Source organism: Mauremys mutica, chromosome 10, assembly GCF_020497125.1.
Source record: "Mauremys mutica isolate MM-2020 ecotype Southern chromosome 10, ASM2049712v1, whole genome shotgun sequence".
Classification (NCBI taxonomy): domain Eukaryota; kingdom Metazoa; phylum Chordata; order Testudines; family Geoemydidae; genus Mauremys; species Mauremys mutica.
Window position 1 is genome coordinate 68,973,183 of NC_059081.1, and position 20,123 is coordinate 68,993,305.

General features: G+C 38.7%; 1 protein-coding gene across 17 annotated transcripts in view; it reads right to left on the reverse strand.

Moving 5' to 3' along the window:
• The window catches only part of LRRFIP1 (LRR binding FLII interacting protein 1), a 183,047-nt gene that overhangs the window by 14,569 nt on the left and 148,355 nt on the right, over positions 1-20,123 (reverse strand). For 8 of the 17 annotated variants that reach the window (XM_045032202.1, XM_045032198.1, XM_045032200.1 and 5 more), the window contains 9 exons: positions 17,207-17,239; positions 14,933-15,058; positions 13,428-13,499; positions 10,467-10,637; positions 9,367-9,459; positions 8,442-8,534; positions 7,170-7,262; positions 6,610-6,751; positions 678-4,518 (listed from right to left, as the gene is read on the reverse strand). In XM_045032202.1, coding sequence (XP_044888137.1) covers positions 2,069-4,518; positions 6,610-6,751; positions 7,170-7,262; positions 8,442-8,534; positions 9,367-9,459; positions 10,467-10,637; positions 13,428-13,499; positions 14,933-15,058; positions 17,207-17,239 — 3,273 coding nt within the window. In that variant the 3' untranslated portion in view covers positions 678-2,068. Of the gene's footprint in view, positions 1-677; positions 4,519-6,609; positions 6,752-7,169; positions 7,263-8,441; positions 8,535-9,366; positions 9,460-10,466; positions 10,638-13,427; positions 13,500-14,932; positions 15,059-17,206; positions 17,240-20,123 lie in introns of those variants that run through there. The other 9 variants (XM_045032209.1, XM_045032208.1, XM_045032212.1 and 6 more) reach the window with 5 other exon arrangements.

The window sequence follows — 20,123 nt, forward strand, 5'->3', positions numbered from 1 at the left end:
CCATAATTATCTCAGAAATATTTAAATTACATTTCTCCTTATGAACAAGTTGTCTTCAGACATACCAAGTGCTGGTATATGCTTCAGTGGATTAGGCATCATTCTAACACATATCTAATTATAAATGACTTCCTAATTATTGACATAGTCTAATTAGCACATTTATTTATATTCCATTTGAGATTCAAGCAATGAAAAAAATCTTCATACTAGTTAACTGTGCTATACAGTAAGAGGTGCTTTGAAGACCTGTAGCAGTTCATCAGATTAATATTATAATAATTATATTCCAATATTAACATTTATTGTCCTCAACTTAAGGATCGCGCATTTTCACAGAAACTGCACCAAGGCTGCCATCACAGTGTCAGAAAGGAAGCCATGTAAAAGGCACTGTAGGTTTAAAATTACTGACTCATGCAATATCATGTTAAATTCCTGGGATGTGGAGGTCAAGGTTTCTTAGCAGAATTATATCACATTAATTCTACTATTTATAATGAGCATGGAGGAAAAATTGTCAATAAGAAAGAAGTTAGACATTTAGGGAAATTATAATACATAAAGTGTTTGAGAGGCCACTGTGCAATGCCTTTTTACAAAAAAAAGCTTTTAGAATCTCTTATCAGTTTAGATTGAATTTTATGCAGGTTTGCAAGTAGTGCTTTGGACAGGTATTTTAAAGTATAAAATAAGTTTATTTCAATTATATACAGCTCAGTACATTTGTGATATACATCTTGAATCTTTTCAATCTATTTGCACTCTACTAATTTTGTAACAGCAATACAAGCAATATCTTGCTATAGACCACCCAAAACCTTGAGTTTGCATCGATTTCATTGCTTAAAACAAGTTTAAAAGAATGTTTTCTCTTGCAAAAAACACATTTCTTCCCAGCTGGTTTAAAACGTGCAAATAAAAGACATACATCTCTACTGTTTATATTCAGGCTATCACAAGCAATCTAGCTGTTGAGAGAGATTTTCAAAAAGGCAGGTTTGGCTATATGGGCACTAGTACATAAAGAGCAATACCAATTATCTGATTAAGACATTCAAAATTGACTTCATCCTGGCAAGGAGGAAGGAAAAAAAAAGTTTATATTGAGATAAGAAAACATTCTTTCATAACCATATTTTTGCAAAAAAGACAATGCAATAAGGAAATGCAATTTAAACAAACTTTCCTCTAAGAAAAATAGATATTTTATCATACTATTAACTGCAATAAAATGTACTTGTGTGTGTACCAAAACAATCCTAAAAAAAAATAAAAAAAGCACATGTGAGACATGATGTAGAAGGCTTATTCTGGTGCAAAGTGCCTAGATTAAGTAAACATGGATACACTTATTCCTTTCAGAAGACTAACAAGTTTAATTTCTTAAACTCTATACTGTTCTTTCAAAGTGTGCAGACTAAGCAGATTCACAGTGACCTAACTAATATTTTGGCATTTCGTGTGTTTATCTTATATACCATGCTTTGGAATGTGTTCATACTAAAATCACACAAGAAGTGGGTTTATATATATATATATATATATATTTGGTTCCGGAATCTTTAGGTATTCACAAAGAAGTTTGGATATTATTACAGTGCTGTAATACTTGAGAGTTGCTTTATGATAGTGACCATGAAGTCGTAATGTACCTAACAGAGACCTATGGCAGGTATTTAAGTACATTCAAAACATCTAATTTGCTTAAAACTAGTCTAGAAAATAAGAGCAGTATTTAAGGTCTCTTGGTAGGAGATATCTGCCTTCAAAGCATTTTAACCAGACGTGAACCTGAACAGTACATTTGTGCTGCTTGTTCTTTTGGTGATAAAATATGAAACCTGAGAGATTAAAAACAAATCTACATGTTTAATCTCTGGTGAACATATATCACAGTAAATAACTTGGATGGATGTCCATATATATAGATTGACATTGTACTATGAGACTTGCATACAGAGAAACTTAAAGAGTATTTCTAAAGTCTGATTTATTGTGCAAAATGCATTTTTGTACTGAAACCAATAGAATGGTATGTAACTTATTTGGGTCCTAGATTTTGAACTCATGATATCATACAATCTTCTTTAGATCTACCCTTGCCCCTTCTACTAGCTTGCATATCCTCTTTGCTTTCATCCCTAGTGTTGCCTACGTTTCCTAACTCCTGTTCTGATGAATATCCATCAGCTATTTTTTCCATATCATTGCTGTCTAACACTTTTTCATTTTCAGTTTCATCCTCCACCAGATCACATGCTTTTTCTGGAGCTGCAGACTGAGATGCATCAGTTTGCAAATGATCAGCTTCTTCAGCTTCCTTTTCTTTTTCCTGCTGGATACTAGCATTGCCTTCAGTAACCATGCCCTCATTCTCTACACTCTGTGTTCTGCTTTGATGAGTTTCCTCCTTTTCACTTTTTTCTGTTTTGTCAGTTTCTGTGACTATTTCCTTTTCCCTAACTTCCTCCAACGTTTGTGTATTAACTTTCTCAGCATCATGCTTTCCAGGAGTTTTTAATATCTGCCCTAATTCGTCATCAAAATCATTTTTTTTACCATCATCTTCCACTATTTCCTCCTCTTGACCCTCCACCTCAACTTGTTCATTAGGCTTCTCATCCAGCTCTGCTTTCTGTGTCTTGAGGTTATCAGCATCTTCCTCACTATCTGGATCAACTTCTAGTTTCTTAACTTCTTGAAATTCATGTTGCTCTTCTATTCCTTTATTTTCATCTTCCTCATTCCCATTTCCCATCTGTTTTGTATCCCTTTCTTTTCTGCTAAGTTGACATGCATCATCTAACACAGTGTTCTGAACTTCCATTTCCTTTGTGTTGCCCTCAAGGGATTCACTAAGTTGCTGTGATAGTTTTGTGATTTTCTGCAATGAACTATCATCAGAAACGAATCTATCATGCTGCTGGTCTGGAAGATCCAGCTTCTTGCTACTTTCCACTGATGCCTCTTTATCATCAACTTTCTCTTCAATAATTACACTGACATCTTGAGTCAATTCCTGTCTAGATTCATCTTCCTCTTGTTTAACTACTTTCTGCATTTCATTTTCTACAGTCTTATCTTTTTCTTGTATTGGATTATTCTTTATTTCTTCACTGTACTTAATTGTTTGGGTTTCTACCTGTGTTCTCTCATCTTCCATCAACTCACTTCTACTTTCCTTTCCTTTCCTAGATTCATCCCACATTTCTGTGTTTGACTCCTCAATTTCATGATCGCTGGGACTAGGAACTAAAATAGTTTCTTGGGATTGACTTTCTTTCATGACATCTTGGTCCTGCCCTGTCTGATGCGATACACCCTCTTTTATCTCTGCAATTTCATCTAGGGATGCCACAGGTTCCTCCTCTTCCACCTTTTTGTTTTCAGAATCTGGTTGTATGTCCAAAATGCCTGTCAATTCTTCCATCTTTCCTATGTCTTTTGTTTGTCCCCTCCCAATAATATCCTTCTCATTCTCTGCCTCATCTTGCATATTTCCTTCCTCTTCCGCTAATAGCAGATCGCTCTTTGAAAAAGTGGACAGAGTATGTGTTTCATCTGGTTTTTGTTCCTTTACAATTGTATCTGGTGTGACCTCACTTTCACATGCTGCTTCTCCCTCCTCTTCCACAGAATCTACTTCTTTCCTTCCCTGACTCGGAACTGTATTTCCAGTCTTATTTTCTTCTTCGGCTGTATCACTCTCATTTTTACCACTCCCTACTTTACTAATTGTTCTGTCTATGCACCCTTCATCTTCATCAAGCTGTTTCTCCAAACTACTCATAACCTCATTTTCAGTGCTTTCTTCTGCTTGACAGAGACTTTCAGTGTGAACCTCCACATGTGATTCTTCAATACCTGTACCTGCTCTTGCACCTTCTGGTGATCCTGACTGATCAGAAGCTGACGCATGGCTGCTAACCACAAAATCAAGAGCTTCCTGAAATATTTCAGTACTGCCTTCTCTCTGGCAAACTGTAAAATCCTCTTGTTTTACTTTCTGCTCTTGTGCAACTCTTTCAGATTCATGCTCTGTGTCTAAGTCAGTAGGTATTCCCTGAGGAGTCTCAGTGCCCTGACTTTGCAGTGTACCTGTTTCCCCATTCTCATTAGTCAAGTGATTTAAATCACTACTATGTTCAGATTCCTTACTACCAGACTGTTGGGCTTCTATGCTACCATCTCCTGATTCTGTTTCCTTTCTCAACTCAATTACATCACTATTTTCAGTGGAAGAAACATTTCCTGAAACATGTTCTGTGTGGCTTTGAATTTGTTCCTCACGTCCACTACTTAACATCACTGTTGATGTGACATCATTGTCTTCCATGGTTTTCTCTGCCTCTGTATTTTCATCAGCATGCAATGTCTTTATTTCCGTACACTCCTTTACAATTTCCCGCTCCTCAGACTCCTCTTTGTGTTCCTCATGCTCAGTATTCTGCAAGATTTCTCTTTTCCCCACATCCTCCAAAATCTCATCTTTCATGTCCACTTCATTCGCTCTGCCTAAAAGACCATTGAGAAAGTTGAAGGGACTACACCAAGGGGTGACTACTTAAATTTGTTAAACATGTAACACTTACCTCCCCACTTAAAACCCAAAAGAGAAAATGAATTAAAAGAATCGGTTAATAAAAGATCAGCTTTTGCCAATTACGTGAGGCAAAGCAGCAATTGAATTAGTAAATTCTCTGATCAATGAACCCCCCGCTTCCCCAAAAGCAAGAGTTGTATCTGATTCTGGCATCAGATAAGTTAAAGATTTCTCTAGCTGAAGCCATATGAAGTACAGCTTTCATACATGAGAAACATTTTTCAAGCAGTGCAGTTTATTAATAGTAATGTAACAAAACTCGCAGATTTAAGATTATGAGACAAAGATAGAGGTTTTTTTTGCTGCTGACAAGAACAAGCTATCTGATCCACAAGTATTCACCATATTTTTAACCCTCACATTGCTCTATACTGTATTATTGCCAAGCTGTGTTTGTTTGATGGCATTACAACCAAGTAACTTACCTAATACTCAGCAATATTTTATAGCTATTGACTCAAAAAAACAGGCCCTATTTTATAAATAAGGGGGGTATAACGAGTGTTGTGGAAGATGGGATCTGATTGGCAGGCAAATCTTTTGAATGCACGGATATCAGACATAACCCACAAGATTGAAGCTCAGTTACTTCACCCTTCTTCCAGCCACTACATCCATCCAAAAGGGACAATATTTCTTTCAAGTATTGTTTAAAGCTATAACTTTTCTTCCAATTTGCAGCACTTTAGGAGCAAAAAAGCAGGTGTTAACCAGCACTCAATGTCAGGTATTCGCTTTTGTTCCTATGATGTACCTGTTTCCATAGAATCAGAATACGTTAAAACAGACTAGCGTTTTAGATACAACGTTTAAATGTTCTCAGACCCTGTTTTTGTTGTTTCAAATTGTTTTCACCCAATGAAATGAGAAAAAGCTGCCAACAGCTAAATCTGAGAAAACTCTCACTTCTAGTTAAATGGTTGGCTGCCTGTTGAGATTTGCTAGTATTTCAATTTAGAAATAAAAATCCAGTATTTCCTCCTCTTCCATGAGCTAATGAGACAGTGGGAAGTTCAACAGCTAATGAGTTCAGATTCTGACTATACAATATAATTGCACCAAGTCAGAATCTTTGCCAACCAGATTCCTCCTTGTCTGAGGACACACATACATAATGTATACTTCCTGTACACATTGCTGAGCATATAATTGTTACAAAATTTCCAGCAATATAAATTGCTTTATACTTAACAGTACTAGATATTAAGAATTTAGAACTACTATGTGAAAATGTCTTGCAACAGCACACTGAACTATTGTTCAGCAGACATTTATGTTCTCAAATAATATATTAGTTACAGAATTTGTATGCTAAATTTACATACATGAATTCAAATTCTCTTATTCTGGTTCTCTCTCAGCTTAATTCACTGTCTTAGAAAAAAATAATCAAAGCAACAGTAGGATTGTTGAGGACATTCCTAAATTCAGATTTTAATATTAAGCTAAATAAGCTGCTACTCATCTTGTATTTATACTTGTGTCATGACCATTTATTTTCTCAGGGTGCAGAATAAAGGGACTATATAATAAAATCTATTTTTGCAAGTACGGAAAAATGTCATGATATGCTTGAAGTGAAGCAACCATAATCAATAAGCAGAAAAAAGGCATAGGAGGTGATTCAAAAAGCTGCGTGACTGGTTAATTGTCCAAGTAATGAATGCTCAATCTCCAAGCAAAAAAAGTGAATGAATTATGATTAAACAGATGGAAAAGTCCAGTGCAGTGATACTCAGACCTCAGTGGTTCAGGAGCCAAATTAGCAATCAACATTATCTAAAAGAGCCACAGTAGTGTGAAGTCATTGTTTCATTTACTATAGTACTATTCATATTTAAACAGTGCAAGTTGATAACTTAATTGGTTAATACTACAGTAAAAGCATCCAGCATTTTAATATCGTGTGCTGCAAAGAGTCGCAGGAGACACATTAAAGAGTCATTTGCGGCTCACAAGCCATAGTCTGAGTATCACTGCTCTAGTGGAGTGTCAGCACTTACCTAGTGTCCCATCCCCAGCTGTCTGTAGGATCTGAGTTGCTCCTGGAGTAATCTTGGTAGAATCTGAATGTGCTTCATTATCGAAACCATCTAAAGCCTCCCCATTGATGGCTACTTCCAAGTTTGGAATTATTCCGTGTTTCTGTGGATAAGGAAGGAACATTTTAAAGTCTGGTGTTCAAACAATATACTTGGCTGAACATTCTTGCCCCTTTATATTTTGAGCAGTGGTTGCTTCATCACAAAACCAATGAGAATGTGCAGTTCTCAATGAACAAGTTCAAAGTTCTGACAGAACAGCTCTGATCACCTTTTAAAAGTAGCTCTGTTGCCCAATATGTGAAATGTTCCTGGGCCCCTCACCTATATTCACTATAATATATTAGGAGTGCCAGCTATCACAGATGAGATAGGTAAACAGCCAATTCTTGAAATGAACGAGAGCAACATGTACATACAGTTCATCAGTGCTAGATAGCTGGAACCAGCTTTTCTGTCCAGTGCACCAGAATAGAAACCAGCAACTGATTACTTAATTGCTTTATGTTCTTACGGCATACCTTCAGTTGTTCCTTCAGCACAACCACCTCATCTCTGAGGTCATCCCGCTCACTCCTTATGGAATCAAAGAACTCTTTCTGCCTCTCTAACGCCTGAGTGTTCACAGAGCAAACAGACAGAAGGCAAGGAGACAACAAGAAAGGAGAAGAGACTATGTAACGCAAGTTAGAAATAAGAATAAGCAGATTTCAGATATTCAGAAGTTAATGGAACTGACATGCATGAAAAGGAGAAAATTAACAGATTAAAGGCTAAGTGTACAAATTCATAAAAAATGTAAATACAGTAAATATGACTTAATCCAAACATTCAGTTTGGGGAGTTCATAATAAATATTAAATCCCTGATATCCTGCGCTGTGTTGGGATTAGATTTTTCAGTAACTAGATACAATAAGGCAGCTAAGAACAGATTTTTATACTCTTGACTTGGAATATCCTATAATACTTTTGTGCGAGTGTGGTTTTTTTTAATCAAAATACATTAAAGAAAGTGTATGAAAGCTGGTCTGACAGATCTCAGTGGCGTCCATGGAACTTTTGCAGTCTGTCATGGAAATAGTGTGTATACCTCAAGTGTGCAGCATGCCATACAGTACAATTTATAAAATTCTCAGCTGTAGTGAAACTTTGACCATTTTAAATTGTGGGTTTCAAATTGCCATTGGACAACATCATGGACAAATGACTTGCCAGATTTCTTTTGTCCACCCAAGAAAAAAAAAAAAGAGTCTTTCACATCTCATCTGCCACTGACTATACCATATTTCTCTTTAGAAGTGCCACTGAGAGTTAACATTTCATTTATACTGGTGGGGAAAAAAAAAGATGATTTTCATCCCAAGAGTCCAGTGAGCTACAAACAAGCCCACTTTCTCCTTTCCAACAGTGCAGTTATGGTTTAAAAGAGTAAAGGTAATAATTTTGAACAGAAAACCAATTCCATCCAGCATTGAAACCACATCATGAATAGCCAGTATTTTACTAAAGGGTACTCTTTTCTTGGTTATACATATCCATGATGGGGTGCACACATTTCACCATGTTATGTGAAGTCCAGGGAATTTTCAAACCTGGTCAGAAGATGAGCATTTTCTTGGACCTTATCTTTGAAGTTAAAGCCACAGTTCTATGTACAGAGTTTATTTGACAGACTGTGGGTCACACGGTATAGGGTAATATTTCAATTCATGAGGTTTTGCAGGTGCAGAGTCTGCTAAAGAAGCTCAGTGTGAAACTGAGAAAATTTCAGAAGTTGTGTGCAATTCCTACCCCTATTTTTTTGTCTTTCCACTCTATCGTCTCCTGAAGATCAGAAATTTCCCTGATATAGCTCTCCTGTTTCTGTTGCAGCTGTCGGATTTCCTGAGGGGCAGGGGCACACAAGGAGACAGAAAGCAGGTAAAGGGTTAATCAGAAGAAAAACTCAAGATTGTAGTGATGAAAAGAACAATGAAATCAGGTGTTAAGAAAATACACCAAACTACCTACATGCATCACTCCCATACCCATCTGTTTTCCTTCAAAGAGATGAATGCAACTCCTGAAACCTACCCAGCTAGGGATAGCCAACCTCTCACCTTTAGTATGGCGACAAACACCTGTCTACTGGAACTATCTTAATCTCTGAATCCTTACTGGAGTTTTATGCCATCAGGGCCGGTTCCAGGGTTTTTACTGCCCCAACCAGCAAAAAGAAAAGAAAAGCCGCAATCGTGATCTGCAGCTCTACCACTACCGCTTCAGTCTTTGGCGGCAATTCGGCGGCTGGTCCTTCCCTCCAGGAGGGCGTGAGGGACCCGCCACTGAAGACCCGGAAGTGCCACCCCTCACCGTTGGCCGCCCCAAGCAGCTGCTTGCTAGGCTGGTACCTGGAACCAGCCCTGTATGCCATTGTCCTCTTTCTTCCAGCCTCACCACAAGAAGGAGCCCGGAGCATATAACAACTTATTCTGGGAAATTAAAGACAGCATAACATACATATCCAACTCCAAACAGTACTTCTGAAATATTTTTGTTTTCCTCAGCCCTAAACATTTCAGGGCTAACAGACTGAACCTACAGTATTGCGCCAGATGAGAAATCTGGGGCAGGGACTAAGATTCTCCATTTCTGTCTAAGCCGTCTATATTCTAACTGTTAGTCTGGAACACATGAATCAGACAATCACATTAAAGACGATGGAGTAATTACTTACCTCGAGCATTTCTTCTCTTTGCTTCAGGGTCTCCTTGATTTCCGTGAACTGAAACTGCAATATGCTATGAGCATGCTTTTCCCGCTCAAATTCCTGGAGAGGCAAGGAAATATTTATTGGTCATGCATAATAATAATACCTAGAGCTTTTCATACACAGATCTCAAAGTGCTTTACACAGGGGTAAGTATCAATATCTCAATTTTAAGCTTGTTTGTCTCTTATGAAGGAAATCTGAGATTGGGACTGGGTTATTTTAAACCAAATGTTCAATTTAGACACTGATCCATAATAAACAGGGTGGTGTGGGTTTTGGGGCTGGAGGAGTGCACATCATTTACAGCACTCAAGCCCTGCTGACCTCAGAGATAATGACTAGAAATGGAACCTAAAGGTTCCAAAAGGTAGAGTACTCCAACTTGGCCAGATCTTACTGTGAAATTTTAAAAGCAAACCGTTTCCCAAGAGTTATGCATGATGGAGGACACACTAACCAATAGCTCATGAGTCAAAGATTTAGCTCCTGAGAAGTTACCACATAAGCCATAAGGAAAAACTAGTTTTCAGGAAAGTTAACTCAGTGAGGAGGCTCATTCCATCACCTCAGTGAGGAGACAATAATTCAAGTCAATAGTATATTTTCAATATTTAACCCCATGAATGCCTTAATTTGTTTAAGAAGTACTTCTCACATAACTCTCCTATGGCCTTTTGAATTAAGCTTTGTATGTAACTGGGTCCCAGAGGAAACGGGAAAGCCTTCAAAAGTCGCTATGGATAACATTTCCTGGAGTCAGAGGGGCTTTTTGAATATTCTCTAAGTCAAAATGCAAATGAAATACATAAAGCTATACTGATGAGCTTGTATGTGAAAAAGTCACCATATCCTGGATATTGACTTATAGAATTTAAATCTCATATTCATGTGCCTACAGATAAAGGCAGAAAAGGCAGCCAAGTTGCTAATGAGTGCTATTCAACGGCTAGATTTCTATATACTTGATTCATTCCCCCCTCCCATTTTTTTTTAAAAGTACTGTCTCTTCCCTGAAGACATTTTTTCAAAAAACTTTCAGCTTCTTAAGAAGTGTTCATACTCACTTTGCTTTTCTCTTCATATTGCCTCCTGGATTCTGCCAGCTGTTCTTCTAACTCTAACAATGCATCCTTCAAAGTATCGACTTGGTACATGAAGTTGGTTTTCTCATTGTCTAGTTGAGCATTAGACACCATAGCCTTTTTATATTTCTCTTCAACTTCTGCTAGGGAGTCCTGAAGACAAGAAATATGTAAGTGCAGTGAGAGGTTACTTCAAAGAAAGCACTTTGATACATTGCAAAATATGTAAGTACATGCTTAGTTGTAGACATGCAAGCAGTCCAACTGAATCAACTGCTAACCAACTTTGCTGACTGGGACCCCAAACCTGGGAGAAGAGGTGGCAATATCTGGGCTTTTTGCGGTCTTAAATTAGGACTCTGTTTAATTAAAAATTGCAGTTCTGTACACTACCTTTTGGCTATGCGCACACGTAAAATGCTACAGAGGCACAGCTGCAGCATGTTAGCTTAGACACTCACTACAGCAATGGGAAGAGTTCTCCCATCACTGCGATTAGTCCACCTCCCAAACAGGCAGCAGCGAGGTCGACAGAAGAATTCTTCCATTGATGTAGTGCTGTCTGCTTTAGGGGTTATTTAGGTCAGCATAGCCACGTCTCTCAGGGGGCCGATTTTTCACACGCCTGAGACACACAGCTATGTAAAATGTCCGTTTTCAGTGCAGCCCAGCCCTTTATACTCCATTTTTGTTAGATTTTTGCTTCAGATGAAGCGTGAAACAATTTTTTTCCCCATGCTTACCCCTTCTTTTATTAGATCCCCTTTCTTAACCTGCTTTACTAAGACCAAGTTCCGACTGTCTAGGCAATTCAGATTTATTAACTGAGGCTGAGCATGAGAACAGTTCAGATATAAGAATAGCTGCAATGTTGGCAAGATAAAACAGTACCATTTTCCATGTCACAGCACAGGTCGAAAACCTCTCCAGGTATACAATTTGAATTAAGACCACCCTAACAGCAACTTTCAAAAGCATAGCAGTGCAAGTATGCAGGCAAGAAACAAAAGAGGTGCCTATATAGATGTCTTAATTTAAAGCTAGGATCAACAATCCACCAATTCAGTAAGTCATATTGCCAGTATTATAGGGACATCCATGATACATTTTGGATATTTATAATATCCACTTCTACTAGATCCATAAACATTACAGGGGGAAATGTGCAGACTTAAATCTGAAAAGATGACAAAATACATACTTTTCAAATTAATAATCTATTTTGGAATACTATTAAAGAATAAGGCAATCTGACATTTTAAAGGTACAAGAACTTGCGTCTCATCATTAAATGTGAACCATGTTACTGGTGCATGTTGCAGGTGTACTGTATAAAAGACAAGAAATATCGGTTGCTGAAAGGGCAATCAGGAATCAAAGCAGCTACATGATTAACTAAACCCTTAAAATTAGTTGGCACGAAAGCACACACAGTTAAGGGTAAATGCAGAATCATAGGAGAACATGCCCAATTTTGTTTCATTAGTATTATCAAATTCTATCCCAACCCTGGACTATTTACCTGCCATTTAATAATTCTAAATCTGAATACAGAGAATAAAACCACTAATGAAATAGCCTAAATCAGATGGCAGTTTCAATCTATTCACTATTTAACACTTTTATTATTCTGGGAGAGGATGAACTTAGCTTGCGTAAAATGTTCCAGTCTCTTCCTGACAAATTCTGAAGAAAGTTCCTAGAGCTGGAAATGAATTTTTAATTAAGTCTACATTCCACATTCTATGCCAAAAGCAAGGTCAGAGGTGACTAAGCAAAACTGAAGTTGTTGGTCTTCGAAGACACAAGCAGACCTGGATAAAAATGCTACAAATGCACTTCAAGGGAACATTATTACAAAAATCTAGTTTACTTATTCTCAAAGGGTAAGGTAGATTAGTTTGCAGAATCTAATATATATTTTGTGATCTATAAGAGAAAAAAGTTTAGGCTTCATATATCTAAAAGATGCAAAAAAAAGCACGAACTATTTTTTCCATTTGTAGGTCACCTAAGATGCCAGTAACTGAGTATCTTGTACTACTGAAAGGATGAGGAAAAAGTATGAGAGAAAGTTTTAATTTTAATTAATAATTACGCGCATATGTACTGTATTACAGTCTCTGGTATGCCAAGTCCCCAGTACACTCATCTTTACATGCCTTGTTTTCAAAATGTGAGCCAATGCAGCTGAATACATAGTGTAAAGTGTCAAACTGATACATTTAGTTAGTTACTACACCAAAATCCTTCTGTGCATTAATGGAATTTGTAGCCATTCCTCCCCTGCAGCTGCTGTGACAGTTTACCCCATGCAATACGGAGGTTTTACCAGGGCTGCTTGTATAGCATGAGATATGACTGCCTCTCCTTCAGGCATGCATAACTTGCCAATTGTTTTACTGGGACACTCTACCAAGTACCTTTTAAAATACATTTACAGTATTTAACTTTGATTTCCCATGGCACTGAACTCCGCAGGTTTGTTACATGCTTAATAATCAGCATTTACTTTTATTTTAAATTTACCCTCAAATTTTGAGTGATTTCCAATTCTTGTATTATGGACATATTTAAAAAGGAGTAACTGATCAGTTTTCTATATACTCTAATCTTTATATTACAATTTTTGATGGAGAATTAAATACATTCTCAAGACACCAAAATATAAGACATGCAGTAATAAGAGTTCTCATTAATGACTTTTTGTACAGAGGTTAATATAATATTTACAGATGTGCTGATTACCAAGAGTTATCCAAAGAAATGATTACTGGTCATCAGAATGGGAAGCATGTTTTCCTCACTGATGAAATGCCTTGAGTTAATTCACACCTCAGCATAAAAGCATGCAGGTTAAATTCGAGTTCTGTCTCTCACTGTGCCTCTCTGAAAGTTTAGCTGACATTAATATCACATGTTCAGTCCGCAATAAACCAGTACCTTCATTTCTTTCAATCCCTGCATGTATTTGCCTTCTACATCCTGAATCTGGTTCTTTAACTCATTGATATCCTGAGGGAAATGGCAAGAAAAGTGAATGATGTCAAGAAAACTAATGGGCAGTAATCACAGCTGAGTGAGAAGCCAGTGTTCAAAATTCCCATTTACAGACACGTTTCTACTCTAGTTTGAGTTTTCTAAACTTCATTATAAAATTTTTTTATATGCTTTTCACACAAATCATCTTTCTTGAATACATGTATATTCCTGTCCTAATCATTTTAATTGGGAAAATGGGATGTTTCTAGAACAATAGGATGGTCTTGTGGTTAAGGAACTAGATTGTGACTCAGGAGATCTGAATTCCATTTTCAGCTCTGCCACAGGTTGTATGATACTGGGCAATTCCCCCCCGCCCCCTTTGTTCTGCCTCAGTTCCCTATCTGTAAAATGGGAATGATATTTCTCTACTAGCACCCAACAGCGGTGTTGTGAAGATTAATAAATTTATGCATGTGAGGTGCTCACAGCTACATCAGAGAAAAGTGGGAACATGAGCGACAACAGGACACCCTAGGAAGTGTGGGAAATACCACTAGCAAATGGAATAAAGACATTCATTTTAATTATGAGCCCAATTAAAGCTTTACACTCTCTCTCTCTCTCTCTCTCCTTGGTCAGCTCCTGATGCTAGAACTGCAAAAGTAGTAAAATATCATTTGGGGGTGACCAAGGAGAGAGAGAAAGATAAAGGGACTGGGTTTGTTTCCCACTTTTATAGTTTTTAATACTAGATGGAACTATTAAGATCATCTAGTCTGATCTCCTGCATAACACAGGCCATAGTGTTTCACCCAACAGCTCCTACATCAAGCCCATAACTTCCAGCTGTGCTACAGCATCTTTTTAGAACAGCTCTGCACCATTTTTTCAAAAAATAAGATTTTTTTTAACCAACCAATAAAATGAAAATACAAAACAGGCCATAAGGTGGGTGAGGTAATATCTTTTATTGGACCAATGTGTGTGTGTGTGTGTGTGTGTGTGTGTGTGTGTCACACGCTTTTGAACTTACATAAAGCTCTTCTTCAGATCACCCGAAGAAGAGCTCTGTGAAAGCTTGTCTCTCTCACCAACAGAAATTGGTCCAATAAAAAAAAAAAAAATAGTACCTCACCCACCTTGTCTCTCCAATATCCTGGGGCCAAAATGGCTACACAACTCTGCATAAAACAGACCAGTTACTGCCCACATTTAGACTTCAGGAGGGCCAAGTCTTTAGATTAATGAGATGTTTTTGGTAACTCCTGCCAATACTGATTTGCATGTGTAATTTCTCACACATACTGATGGAAAAATATAAAACTATGCTTTTAAATTCCACTGCTTACTAGGGGAAACTTAGTGGAAAACTTCAAGACATGAAGAAATACATTCTGACTGGAATGACTCCTCTAGCAAGAGACAGTTCCTACCAATACATGTTACTTACAAAGCTTTCTTACCTTAATTTCTCTAATGGATGCCTCAGTATCAACGGAGATGGAGGTGTCCCCGCTGCCTCTCCGGGAGGAAGTTCCACCCAGAGAGGCTAGTGTAGCTGCTGATAAGCTTGACACAGTACGAACTCCCTAGAACCATACACAGTTAAAATAAGATGGGTTATGAAATATCCTTTTTAAACACAAAAATGAATGCACGTAAATATTTTGAGAACGTGGTCTGCCTCTTTATATGCATACTAATCAGAATGACCACAATGATCTCTTTGGAACAAAGAAAGTTGTTTTCATTTATAGCAAATGGATCATCAGTAGACATGCTGTGCATCAGTGGGTCACAAAAGACCTTCTGTTGAACAAATTTTATGTCCTGAGATTTTTCAGGTCATTTATAGTATGGCTACTGATGGAGACAGAAGCCTTCACCTTGAGGTCATCAGTTCAAATTTGGGACAGGATGGAAGTGACTGACAGAAGTTACCATCAGATAGCTAATTGGTGAGCTGTGAGAAGCAAGTCTGTACCTTTAATTCAGTCCAATTCACAGTAGACAGGCCAACACCACCAAAATTATATAGTTGGCACTCATGTTGGCAGTCCCAGCAGACAATATAAAACTACTTAAGATAGTGAAATCCAAAGCAGACAGCAAAGAGTTACAAAGGAATCTCACAGAACTGGGCAACCGAGAACAAAATGGCAGATGAAAATCAATGTTCATAAATACAAAGTAACACACATTGGAAAACATAATCCCAACTATTCCTACAAAATGATGGGATCCAAAGTAGCTTTTACCACTCAAGAAAGATCTTGGAGTCGTCATGGATTGGATAGTTTAAAAAAACTATCCACTCAATGTGCAGTGGCAATCAAAAAAGCTAACAGAAATGTTAGGAACCATTAGGAAAAGGATAGATAAGACAGAAAATATCATTATGCCGCTATATAAATCCATGGCATGCCCACACGAATACTGGGTGCAGTTCTGGTCACCCCCCATCTCAAAAAAAGATACATAAGAATTGGAAAAGGTACAGAGAAGGGCAACAACTATGATTAAGGGCATAGAACACCTTCGATATAAAAGATTTAAAAGACTGGGACTTGTCAGCTTGATAAAGAGACAGCTATGGGGGGATACGATAGAGGACTATAACATCATGAATAGAGTAGAGAAAGTGAATAACGAGGAAGTGAATAATTTACTGCTTCACATAACACAAGAACTAAGGGTCACCCAATGAAATTAACAGACAGCAGGTTTAAAACAAATATAAGGAAGTACTTCTTCACAAAACTTACAGTCAACTTATGGAACTCATTGCCAGGGGATGTTGTGAAGGCCAAAACCATAATAGGGCTCAAAACGAATTAGATGAGTTAATGGAGGATAGGTCCATCAATGGTGATTAGCCAAAATGGTCAAGGTCACAACCCCATGCTTTGTGTGTCCCTAACCCCAGGGCCAGTGCAAGGATGTTTCGCACCCTAGACTGTGCAAGGATGTTCCGCCCTCCCCCATCCCCGAGTCACCCCCCCCCCGCCCTGAGGTGCCCCCCCTGCGGCAGCTCCCCACCCCCCCCGCCCTGAGGCACCCCGCCCTGCTCCCCAGCTCATCCCTGCTCCACCTCCACCCCGAGCACACCGTCGCCGCTTCACTTCTTCCACCTCCCAGGCTTGCGGCGCCTACGTTGATTGGCGCCGCAAGCCTGGGAGGTGGGAGAAGTGAAGCAGTGATGGTGTGCTTGGGGAGGAGGCAGAGCAGGGGTGAGCTGGGGCAGGGAGTTCCCCTGCGTGCCGCCCCCCTCCATACTTGCTACAGGTGGCCCTCCCCGCGCCCCCCTGCCCCAGTTCCCTCCACCTAAATGCCAGCGGCGACCGGGGCGGCCGAAGATCTGTCCGCCGCGGTCACTGCCGAAGAAAATGCTGTCCCCCAAATCCTAGCGTGGTCGCCTAATAGGTTGCACCGGCCCTGCCTAAACCTCTGACTGCCAGAACTGGGAGTGTACGACACTAGATGGATCACGAGATAATTGCCCCAGTTCTATTAATTCCCTCTAAAGCATCTCGTACCGGCCACTGCCAGAAGACAGGATCATAGCTAAATGGAATGCTGGTCTGATCCAGTATGGTCATTCTTATGTTCTTACTATATAAGGCCATATCCTGCCATGGATTTTATTCAAAATTTGTGTAAATTCAATGCAAGTTTAACATATGGAAAAATGGTAAGATGTGTGTTATGATCAATATAATTCATGTCAACTTTCTTACCTTCTCAAAGTCTTTTTCTGGCCTTTCTTCAACCTGCAAACAAAAGAGAGATTATTTAGAAGTAATAATTGGATAATATTGGACAAAGGGAAAACAAAATAAGACAGGCTGTTTGCTGTTAAACCTAGCTCTGCTAGGGATCTGAGGGAAAAGGTTCATTGGCAAGATATTCTGCTCAAAGAGCAACCACAATACATGGCACTGTAATGGCATTTGGGGGAGGCAGCAGCAGTCTGGATTACATCTCTCAAGCCTTCCTTGGTGTACCATACATTTTAAGATAGAAGAATACCCTAACTGATAAAGTGAAGCTTGTGAATTTTTCTGTTAGGACTGCTCATGTGTTATATACATTCTTTTTATCTTAATCAAGAAAGCCATATTTCAAATAATTTCAAATCATTCAGAAATTAGACAGCTGTATAGGCCACATATAAATCGCTTGGAATAGAAATCCATATCCAAATCTCAGCCACCCAAGAGCATACTCCAGATTAGAAACTAAACTATAATAAACTGCTGAAAAGGGGGGTAGAAAAAGAAAAGATGAAAGATGAATGAGATTAGCCAGAAGGTGGTCTTGGGGTGTGCATAATTTTGTTGTAGCTGTGTTCTTTATATTGAAAATAAAATATGAAGAGTGTGTCTCACACATGGAGGAGACTGGGGAAAATAGATAGGCACAAGGAGGGGCCCTTGGGATCTATGTAAATCCTCCCAATGTATCATCTGATCATTTGCACTAATCTATCCCTAAGGGCAAGGGTTGAAGTCAATTGGCAGAGAATGTATCTCTCTGATTGCAAAGAGAAGTAGTCCAAGTGTTCAAGGGGAGAGTACAGTGGTTTAGGGTAAGAGTTGGGCAGGAAAAACCTGCAAATTTGAAATTTCAGTTCCAAAACACAACAAAAAAAATTCCCATGGAAGCAAATTCAAGAAGTTTTGTTTTGGGTACAAATATTTCATCCTGATAAAATCAAAACATCTTGCTCCAATTTCAGCTTTTCAAAATGTTATATAATATAAAATGGAACTAAAACTATAACTTCACAAAAATCAAAATGTTCCTTTCTGAAAAGGCTGAAATGGAAAATTGACCTTATTTGAAAAAAATGGAACAGAGCATTCCAAGTAAAATTCTGTCCATCTCTATTTAGGGCTCGGCAAGTCAGTCATTTGAGGATTGATGTAAATGCTATTTTGATATTTTATTTTTGGATTTAAAGGAAGGGGAATGCAGAGGGAGGGGCTGGGAAGGTAGTAAAAGGATTAATAAAGGAATTACAAGCCGAAATCAATCCCACTCAGGCACACAATTATGAATACAACATAATTAGAAATGATACATTTGCCATACAATGGTTCATGCCTTCAAATAGCCAAAGAAATATACAACCTTTAAGTTCTGGATAAGCTATCGAGTTATCAGTGTCTTTCCCTTTAAGGTATCATTTCTGAATGTCAAAGGGCTAAGTAATGTCATTAAAAGGAAAAGAGGTCTGGTAGAACTAAAAAAACCACTCAGATTATTTCACTTCAAGAAACTCATTTTCAGGAGGAACAGATTGTAGCAGGAAAGAATTGGTTTCAATATGACTTTTTTGCTTCTGCCAAAGGCATATTTGCTAAACACGGGCATTTTCAGATTAATGATCATTTTAAGAATGAAGGATGGTTTATTTTATTAAACAGCACAATTGCTGAGTTGTTAACAATAGTGGGCTCAGTCTAGGATCCAAGTCAAAAGCAAAGCACAGTTTAAAAACATTTCTTTAAAATACTGCAACACTTTGGGAAGGTTTCAGAGTAGCAGCCGTGTTAGTCTGTATCCTCAAAAAGAACAGGAGTACTTGTGGCACCTTAAAGACTAACAAAGAAGACTAACATCCGAAGAAGTGAGCTGCAGCTCACGAAAGCTCATGCTAAAATAAATTTGTTAGTCTTTAAGGTGCCACAAGTACTCCTGTTCACTTTGGGAAGGGTAAACCCTACTTGGAAAAGCCTTCAACTGTAGACCAATTTCTTACTGGGACAAATCTGATATGAAAGAAAAACTAGATAAAGAAATAGGTGAAGCATTAACGTTTCTGTACCAACTATTCCATCTCAGGTAACCAGAGACCTGGATGATGGGATGGATTGCACCCTCAGCAAGTTCACGGATGACTCTAAACTGGGGGGAAGGGCAGATATGCTGGAGGGTAAGGATAAGGTCCAGAGTGACCCAGACAAATTGGAGGATTGGGCCAAAAGAAATCTGATGAGGTTCAAGAAGGACAAGTGCAGAGTCCTGCACTTAGGACAGAAGAATCTCATGCACTGCTACAGGCTGGGGACCAACTGGCTAATCGACAGTTCTGGAGAAAAGGACCTGGGGATTACAGTGGATGAGAAACTGGATATCAAACAGTGTGCCCTTGTTGCCAAGAAAGCTAACAACATATTGGGCTGCATTAGTAGGAGCATTGCCAGCAGATCGAGGGAAGTGATTATTCCCCTCTATTCGGCACTGGTAAGGCCACATGTGGAGTATTGCATCCAGTTTTGCCGCCCCCACCCCCCCAGAAAGAATGTGCACAAATTGGAGAGTGTCCAGCAGAGGGCAAAGAAAATTAGTAGAGGTCTGGGGAATATGACTTATGAGGAGAGGCTGAGGGAACTGGACTTATTTAGTCTGCAGAAGAGAAGAGTGAGGGGGGATTTGATAGCAGCCTTCACCTACCTGAAGGGGGATTCCAAAGAGGATGGAGCTAGGCTGTTCTCAGTGGTGGCAGGTGACTGAACAAGGAGCAATGGTCTAAAATTGCAGTGGGGGAGGTCTAAGTTGGATATTTGGAAAAATTATTTCATTAGGAAGGTGGTGAAGCACTGGAATGGGTTACCTAGGGAGGTGGTGGAGTTTCCATCTTTTAAGGCC